Source organism: Trachymyrmex cornetzi, unplaced genomic scaffold (assembly GCF_001594075.2).
Source record: "Trachymyrmex cornetzi isolate Tcor2-1 unplaced genomic scaffold, Tcor1.1 scaffold23, whole genome shotgun sequence".
Classification (NCBI taxonomy): Eukaryota; Metazoa; Arthropoda; class Insecta; order Hymenoptera; family Formicidae; genus Trachymyrmex; species Trachymyrmex cornetzi.
The window spans coordinates 2,151,505-2,161,342 of NW_017296956.1; the positions used below are offsets into that span (position 1 = coordinate 2,151,505).

At 34.5% G+C, this 9,838-nt stretch overlaps 1 protein-coding gene across 6 annotated transcripts in view; it reads right to left on the minus strand.

Annotated features, from left to right (window-relative positions):
* Positions 1 to 1,551: 1,551 nt before the first annotated feature.
* The window catches only part of HDAC4 (histone deacetylase 4), a 41,605-nt gene continuing 33,318 nt past the window's right edge, over positions 1,552 to 9,838 (minus strand). For 5 of the 6 annotated variants that reach the window (XM_018507073.1, XM_018507075.1, XM_018507077.1 and 2 more), the window contains 9 exons: positions 9,501 to 9,598; positions 9,279 to 9,416; positions 8,321 to 8,648; positions 7,644 to 8,087; positions 7,084 to 7,347; positions 5,830 to 6,176; positions 5,103 to 5,657; positions 4,460 to 4,599; positions 1,552 to 2,804 (listed from right to left, as the gene is read on the minus strand). In XM_018507073.1, coding sequence (XP_018362575.1) covers positions 2,741 to 2,804; positions 4,460 to 4,599; positions 5,103 to 5,657; positions 5,830 to 6,176; positions 7,084 to 7,347; positions 7,644 to 8,087; positions 8,321 to 8,648; positions 9,279 to 9,416; positions 9,501 to 9,598 — 2,378 coding nt within the window. In that variant the 3' untranslated portion in view covers positions 1,552 to 2,740. The remainder of the gene's footprint in view (positions 2,805 to 4,459; positions 4,600 to 5,102; positions 5,658 to 5,829; positions 6,177 to 7,083; positions 7,348 to 7,643; positions 8,088 to 8,320; positions 8,649 to 9,278; positions 9,417 to 9,500; positions 9,599 to 9,838) is intronic. The other variant, XM_018507074.1, reaches the window with a different exon arrangement.

Below are 9,838 nucleotides of genomic sequence, written 5' to 3' on the forward strand. Positions count from 1 at the left end.
AAACAGCGAGCGTTCAGCGATTTAAACTTTAAACTACTATCTTGCCATTGAACTCGCCCTTTTAGAATCTTAATCTTCTCATTTAATAATTTACAGTAGAGATGTCCAACTAGTTTCTCCAAAGGGTCAAATTTTAAAATTTTAACTGTATCTCACTGATCACTTCACCTTTAAAAACTATCGAGTTCTTTGAATTAGTAATTTTCAAATAATCATTGCAACAGTTCGATCACAATGTTTATACTAAGTGTTGGTGTAAAGACCATAATAACGTTTAAGGATAGATTCCTGAGATCATTTTAAGATGAAAATTCTGACTAAAATCTTGAGAGTATAATAGTTTTTAAATTATAAGCGCTTAAAGTTAGCGAATCATGTTACCTAAAGTTCGCACGCTTAGGTGCGGTTGGATTTTCCATTGTATCACATCTAGGGATCAATCATGTAATTTTTTCCCTAAGACGAAACGTAAAAAATGAAATTTTTATATTTGTGTATATGTATATATATATATATATATTTTTTTTTTAATATTAGAATTTTCGTCTTAAAATGATCTCAAGAATCTATCCTTAAGCGTTGTTACGATCTTTATTGGACACCTTGTATATTATTCCAAATACAAATAAATGTATTTCGAAGAACTGCGATTTGTTGCCTTTGATCACCTTGAAAAAGGCCACCTCAGGGTTATAGCTAAGGTCTACTTTTATTTTTACATTCTCTAAACTGATACACATGGTGCAAACGTACATTTGTTTCACTTCAATATGTTGTACCGTGTGCATCAGTTCAGGGAGTGCAGGAATAAAAACAGACCAATGTAATAGTAACAACCGAACAATCTTCAAGATGACGGTCAGTTAGACAGTTTCTAAATTTTATATATTTTAAAGTCGCGGGCCGGATGTTGGGCATCCCTGATTTATAGGAAATACATTCCTAATCTTAGAAAAGTAATTTCGTATACAAACAAAGACACTTATGCCGATATTCTCGTAGCCATGAATCGTTCATATCGAAAACTCATACATCAATACATCCTATCGTTGATGTATTATCCATAGTACGTCTTTCATAACAATAGGCGCAATATAAAAAGAATATCTAAGAGTTTGAGATATACATTTGTTGTATTAACACAGCTCTTTCTCAAATTCCCTGTACTTGTCTCCCTGAATATTTCGATAATATACGGCTCGTTGAAAATGTTTTAAAAAGGGAAGAAACCTAAGTCTCTCTCCGATTTTGACGAGCTTTAAGTTCTGTTTATATATTTTCTAGACAAAAATAAGGAGTACGTTTTGTTTTATACGAACCCTAACGCACTTTTAAGGAATGAAACATTCCTTAGAAAAAAATCGGTTTTCTTCTTTCCAAGCAAATATTGTCGAAAATATAAGACAGAAAAAAATGTTTAAATAAAGTTAAATAGTTTCAAAGTTAAGTAGAGGTATGTAAAAAAATAATTTCAAAAATTTTATTATAATTATAAAGTATTCTTCAAAACCATTTAATTTTTTACTTCAAACATTTTTTCTATCTCTTATAGCTTCGACCATATTCGCTTCGAAAAAAAAAAACTTATTTATTTTAAAGGGTGTTTCACTCCTTAAAAGTGCATCAAGACACGTACAAAATCAAACATATTCCTCATTTTTGTCCAAAAAACAACATATTCAAAGCTCATTAAAATTAGAAATAGACACGTGGATCTCTTTCCTCATAAATAGATGTCCAAGGTCACAATTAGCATTCAAAAATATACACACGGATAATCACGAATAATTAAGTCTTCTTACGAATTATCCAAGGCAACACGATGCATCAGACTTGTTTTATACAACTGTGACAAAGTTCGATTAGCTTACCATTTATATTGATAATATCAATAACTATTCGCAAATGTCCGTCGAATTTTCGAAGAACGTGTGTTCACAATTTATTTTCTCCCATCGAATTATCGAACGACAATGTGTTTGCTCTACTATCCTCATTTTTCCACAATAATCAAATGAAACCATCCAGAGACAAGAGTTTTAATAATATTATAAAATGTCTCCATTCCAGTTTTTACATCAAGTCTCGAGACCATTCGTTGTTCGTCGATAAGATACTGGAATTGAAAATTTGTTAAGCGATAGCCAATTGGTGGGCGAAAGCTGTTAAGCGCGCTTGAGTTCATCTCAACAATTTTAACAGTGATTCGTTAAAAAGATTACAAATCTTATCATCCACAATAAAAAAGGAAATCTATAGAATAGACAAATATAATTTGTCATCCATAGGTAACTATACAACAATCTCGCTCATTAAACGCGCGAAGTTCAATAGAAATATTTGCAAAATTCACAAACAACTTTGCTTTCGTATTCAGCACAAAAAAAGAAGGTTGATGAGCTCATGACATATCATAGCAAATTATCATCAACCATCTATGAAACATTACAGATCATTTCTTCCTTATTACTTGGCCGTCGTTTATTTATCATTTGTCATTTGGAAAAAAAATATTGAAAATCTTAAACATGGGATTGTGTACGAATTGACACGTGTTGACCGTGTTTTCGTAAGTAGAACATTCGCAGCTGACTGTGCGTCTGTCGCAACAGTCATGCGTGACGGCGACTTCCTCAATCTGCACTGAGAAATGCACTTTTAGAAATTTGAAAGTGCATTTACACAGTTTCGTGCAATTAACTAATGCCTTCTACATCTAGCAGAATGACCTTCATGCGTCTCACTTGGCCTCGTCCTGTTCCATTGGCTCTTCGGAGACCTCTCGGGAATGTTCTGGTGTGGTCCTATATATTTAAATAAATATTCATATATATATATATATATATATATACATATAATTATGCATTATCATATACATACATGTATGTAATGCACTGAAAAAAATTACCAAAAAGTACATTTTAGAGGAAAAGTTACATGGTTTGGAGGAGGACATAAGATAGTGCTATTGGTTTGACCTTGGAAAGTTGTTTGAAGGTCAAGTAAAGGTCATCATCAATTTCTTAAGTGGAATTCCATATATTTCATTGCATATTCTTATAGCTTGCCTCGAAAGTTTTCCAAAACACTATAATGAAATTATTTTTCATTAAATGCTTTCTGAGTTATAAAGCTCAAAGGTACAGTACCGCCGACATTAGTATTACCCAAGGTGTCCGACCGACGGCTAAAACCTCTTAAATGTTGTTCAGAATCATGACCTGGATAACATTTGTCAAGATCAAAGTCATTGGAGATTGTTCCTTTTATTTTCAACTTTACGTAGAAATGTAATTTTTAGTGCAAAAATGAAACTAACCCCACTCTAAATCATATAACTTTTGTCTGAAACATTTTTCTTCAAAACGCACTGTTCAAGAGATGTTTTAGTGCGTCAATTAAAATGATACACTCTTATATATACGTTTAACAGGAAAGTCTCCTATTATGAAACATTGAGTTCATTTTGTGTAATTGCTGAAAATATATGGACAGAATTTTAAAATGTGATAGATTTAAAAGAAATTTGATAAGCTTTAAGGTATTGAAATGTAAAATCTAATTTATAAATATTTTTTTTTAATTGGAAAAATGTAAAAAAGAGCTGTATGTAAATTCAAAAAACTATGCTACTAATATAAGATATTTCGAGATATCGCTAATAAAGTGTAAATTATATCAATTGCAATTAGAAAACTTCATTTAATATTTCTAAAATATAAATAAAACGGAAAAGCTTATTTGAAGAGCATGCGATGCATTTCATATGAATCTTCTCTTAATTTTAACATAGTGTTTTCACTCTTTTTATTATTGTACAATAATACCATCATGTTAGAGATATGTTCTGTTTCATGCATGATGTGCATGATATGTCATTTTATTCTTGTTGTTGAATATTAAAGAAGGCTAAAATGATACATCATACGCATCATGTGTGAAACTGTACTCTTATTGTTAGAGCATTCTGAGTATCTGGATATTATGTGTCTCACGCTTTATGATTTCACGAACTCTAATCTCTACAATTAAGCAATTTGACATACTCGTATTATCCTATTAATACGATCTTATTTTTTTAATGCATACAGACTCTATTGCCAAATACTTATTTATTAACAAAACAAGGTTTAAAAACTCATTTCAATGAAAACTGACAACATCCAATTTCATAAATCTCTTCTCGCAACTACACGCACGATCCAATAATAAATTTTCCACTGAATAGATTTCACCCCAAGAGCAATATAATTCATAGTGGAATCAACAGATAACGCCTATTAGTTTAGTAGAAACTCCGCTATCTTATATTAAAAGCCTATTTTATAATAGGGAACTTTCTTCTATGTACATATTATTAATATATATGTATGTGATATTTAATTATATATCAATATTTAATTAATCTAGTCTAGATGAGATGAAAATAAATGATGAAAGAATGATATTTAATACTAACGTGAGGTTTGTAGGCTGCTGCATTGATAGAGAGGCCATTGCAGACACGGTTTCTGTTTCGTCGTGTTCCTTCTGGCTCGCCTCTATAGCGCTCATTGCGACTGTATGAGCAGCGAGCTTTACGCAAGGCCAGTGTGACATCTAAGAAAAAATATAATAATATATTAAATGATAAACTCAGAGTTGATAAGTAAAGTAACGCATAACTCATGTCACGTCATTACATTTTTTGGGTAACGATAATGATTTGATTAATTACTTTTATCGTTGTTTTATTTTTGGCATATAATACAATTTCTAACGAAAAATTGATTGGCTACCGCGTTACTTTTTGCCACAATCAAAAATTTTCACGTTCTGTTGTGTATAATCGTTACACAATTTACAACAAATTTATTGGCAAAATCATTTTTTAGACTTAACGGTGCTTTGATAACAAAAATTAAATAAACTGTTATATGTAGGAGGTCTGTCTCAAAAATATCTGCGTATATTTTTGTCTTTGGACATCCTATTATGGTAATGGGTATCTTCCAATTGTTAAATCACCAAACACTTTCATGCACACAGCGACACAAGTTGCGTTCCAATTGTTGTAATCGTCGACAACATTACAACATTGTATTGTGTAATATTCGACTCACCTGGATAGCGATGGTTTTTTGCAGCGTATCAATGGCATTTTGGCAAGGAATTCTCGTGAGTTCTTCGTCTCGGAGAGGACTGAGTTCGTCACCAAGCAACGCTCGAACGCACTCTTGTGCCGAATCGCAGATTGCCGCTAAATCATAGCCTCCTTCCAAGGCAAGGACGACCTTGCCATCGGCCACATTAAGTAAGTGTTGTGTCATTCTGCCGAAGCAGGCCGGGCTAACTTTGTAGCCACCCAATGGCGCCGGATGACCAACAGCAGCATCGAAGCCGGCTGAGACGATCACGATGTCTGGATCGAATTCCTTAGCAATTGGCATGACAATCGTACGAAATGCCGCGAGATACTCCGCGTCGCTCATGGGCGGATTCAGGCCACCTGACCATGCCACATTTACGTTGTAACCGAGACCTTTGCCAGCACCGCATTCAGTAGGCCCGCCGGTTCCAGGGAAGAAATTACCATCATCGTGTCTATGTATCGACAGGTACAACACTCGTGGATCATCATAAAACATTTGTTGAGTACCGTTTCCATGATGAACGTCCTGAAGAAGATATACAATGCATGATAAATTTTGTCACATAGCATGTCCGAATATATTAATATTTAGAATCGCAGTCTAATTTTAACTACAATTTCAATTTGTTGTGTTAAATTGCTTATTTTCACAGTGTAAAGACATTATCATCATGTTGCACAATAATAACATTTCTCACCCAATCTAAGATTAAAATTTTTCTAACGTCGAGTTTCTGCTGAAGTAGCCTCGCTGCGATTGCCACCGAGTTGAAGAAGCAGAAACCCATGGCTTGATTGGTCTCTGCGTGATGCCCGGGCGGTCTTACCACAGCAAAGCCGTTCTTAATATCACCCACTGCCGTCTTGAACGCAAGGTCAACAACGCATCCCACTGCCATTCGAGCAGCAGGTGCAGTATTAAGCTCGTTCCACGTTGTGTCGGAATCAACTCCAACTCCACCGCAGGGAAGTCGGACGAAACTTTTGATAGGCAATTGCGACAGTTTGGACATATCCAGTTTCTGTCGATTCAACGGATTAGTTCCTGCGCACATCACAAATTAATATCATTTGTTGATATAATTGTTCCACAGTTTAAGATTTAAAATTATTTAAAAATTTTTTTACAGTACAGTATATTTTTCTTTATTTTTAATAGCTTAATAATAATAATTTGTGATTTAATTACGGTAGTATAACTAATATACATATGACTGAATTATATCACTATAATTCATATTTGTATACATCCAGTAATATAATTAATTAATATAGGATGACAAAAAAGCTTGCATTTGTGAGTTTATTAAATCATTAACGAATTTACGTTATTTGTCATCATTTTGACAACAAAATGACAAATAATGTCAGCTTGTTACTTGGATAGAAACGTATATAAAAAACAAATTCTAGAATATTAGTTACGTCTTGCTAAATACTAAAAAGACTGTACCAAAAGATTTTCATCAGTTGAATTGAAGACCACTCTATTGGCTACTTGGAAGAATTTATGGAAAAGTGTGCGACTATCGTTTACGAAGAGCACTTTAAAGTTTGTATCGAAGTTAAAGCTTTCGAATGTTATTATATTTTTTGTATTTAATAAGGTATAATCAACAGTCTAAAGTTTCTTTTATAAATATATGTTACAATGATTTGATAAACAAAATTTGTGGCCAAACTTTTTGTCATCTCATATACCTAGTATAAATATTTCGGTAACAAAAATAAATATCTAAAAATGAAATTCTAAAAATAAAAAACAATAAATTTGAGAATAAGAAAATAATAAAATTTTAATTGTAAATTCCACGAAAGTTTCAAAGCTTCCTCAAATTTTTAAATAGAATTACTTCCAGAGTAGTAATTCTTAAAACTGCTAGTTTCATTCTATTGTACATTAAAAATATTTGTTTATAAAGCTAAAATAGCATTGAAAGAGTAAGACTCACCAAATAAAAGTGCATGAGCTTCGCTATGACATGTTTGAATCTCTTCGAGTGTGGCCTTGCGCGAGCGTATTCGGTCGCAACGTTGCAACAAGCCCGTTTCCGATAATCTAGCCCATACGCTCTGCAATCGGCCACCATGTTCAGGATGACCTCTGACCGTTTCGCCACAAACACATGCATGTTTCAACATCAATGGGTCATAAGCTAATCCCGTAGTGGGTCGATGCGAAGAACCTCGTGCAAAAATATCGCTGCTCTGAGGACCTTTGGGGACAAATTATTTCATGAGCTAAAAATATCATTTCTTTGACAATTATATTTTAAATTAATCTACGTCGATCCTTTCTATCTTTCTATATTCTATATTTCTCATAGGCAGAGAAAGAGAGAGGGAAAGAGAGATGTTTAAATATTATATGGATTCAATATAATATTAAAAACAAATCCAATAATCCATTCAATGCATCAAGTAATCATAGTTTACCAAAAGCATCAAAGATTACTCTAAACATCAAATCTTTAGCGCGTCATATTATTTATGATAAAAAAACATCTTTTACCTAGGTGTACTAGAGGACTCGACAATGCTCTAGAGAGTGGTCTAGCTGACTGAGAAGTTCTGCTTAAACCTCCGGCGTAGATGGTCGATTCATTTGTCTGCAATGTGTGCCTCATCATAAGATCTCTCTGTTGTTGAAGGAATTGTTCACGGTCCCTCGTCTGCTTCGAGATCTCGCTCTCCTCCGGATGATCTTTCTTACCCGTGAGATCTATTACTTCGGATTCTTCGGACTCTGGTGCTTCATCCAATTGATTGGTTTGACCGCGCGAGCCCACTCGCGTCAGGACAGTTTGACGGATTTGTTGTTTCAGGTAATTGTGCGCTTGTTGCTGATCGTGCAACTGCTTCTCTGCGAGATATTCCTCGTAATGCGTAGGCGGTGCTATTATGCCGCTCTGTAGCATTGGATGACCTAACGGTAAGGGCGCGGATTGGGTTCTACCTATATTTAAAGAAAAAGTCATATAAACGCTTAAATCTACGTTATTGATGAGGAGTTATTGAATGATGCGTGCTATGTTTCGTACAGAAATGGTCTCTCGAGAAACTTTGAATTATTAATCCCAGTAAATTTAGCCTGCCTTTCAGAATCACTTTTCTCAGCGGAGACCATTGTCCATTAGAACAGGACACGCACACGGTAAGAGCTTCTCCAAAGACAAAGAGGGAACATACTACCTAAAGGCCGGTGATGACCAGCCTTTTGCAGTCTTGCTTGCGCTACTTGTGTATCCGTGATCGGTGCTGCGGTATGATACACCGCTGCTGCCATTGCTGGATGCTGCCTGCTACCACCCATCGTCGCGGACGGTGATGCCACCTGCTCTTGTAGATTCTGTTGTATCTGTTTGTGGATGTATGCCGGCTCGCCCTCGATAACCGTCAGGGACGGATAGAACGGTAAGGTACCGTGCAGCATCTGACCGGTGAGCGGCATACCGAGACGCGCCGTGAACGCAGCTCGCACTTCCGCTTCTGAGACCGGTGCCAATTTCGTCCCACTCTGGGAACAAAGAACAGCCCAATACGTCAACCAAACACTTGAAAAGATTTTTCATATAATCTTATCATTATCTTGTATCTTTGTTGGAATGAATAATTTCATCCGAGTTTAATTCATTATGTTTAAATTAGTTTGTATAGAGTTTTTAGAATTAGTTCATTGCCATCTAGAATTATTTAAGAGATCGCAAACAGAAGAATGTGATGTTTTATCTAATAATGGTCCCATTTTTCCCTTTTTCTGGCGGTCATGGTGAGTTCATCGCAAGCCGATAATTGCTAGATTTTAGATTAGAATAAAAAGTAAAGATAAAAGTAACTGTAAAATTCGTTAACGTTACTAATAAAATTTAACTATATTACTATTACAGTTGTAAAAAAAAGATAACATCGTTACTAGTTACTAGTTAACTTTTAAGTAACGATAATAGGTTACTTTTGAAAATCAGTAACTATAGTTACTTTTAAAAAGTAATTTTCTATTCTCTCTCCCTGTATTTAACATATATTTTATTATATAATTAAACATATATTTAAAAGAAAACTGTAAAATTTAAATTGTCATGTTCGTATAACTAAAAAAGCGCGAGTCATAATTAGAAAGACAGTTTCTGATAAAAAATATACTTACCGATGAGCTCGACGGTACATGGGGTCTACCTAACGAGATGTTAGGCATGGACGGTGAACTGAAAAGCGAAAGATCCGAAAAGCTGCCTTGTTGACTACTGCTAGTGAGACGTCCTCCATATGCTGAATTTTCACCTTCCTGTAATAAATCAGAAACATCTCGTGTGACAAATTTTTATAACACTAAAAGATAACAACATAATATGGTATTGTTGAAGCTTACTTCCTGTATCGCTGTATTGCTTCCAGCAGTGGGACTGGCTTGAGAATTATTGACAGTCGGAGGAGAATTAGGCCCAGACTCAGGATTGCTGCCAGAATCTAAAAAATATACAAGTAGTACGCCGAGACTTCCGAGAAAGATAGGGAGGAATAGTATCGTCTCGTTACGCAATAAAAATATATGTGAAATAAATGAATGATCATGCGCTCGGAAATTGCATGCGAAATTGCATTTTTAACGCGCGAACAAAGAGGAAAGACGTATGACTTGATAATCCTCCGAAAATAACCCAACTCTCCATACACGTCGCGTGCAATATATATATATATATATATATA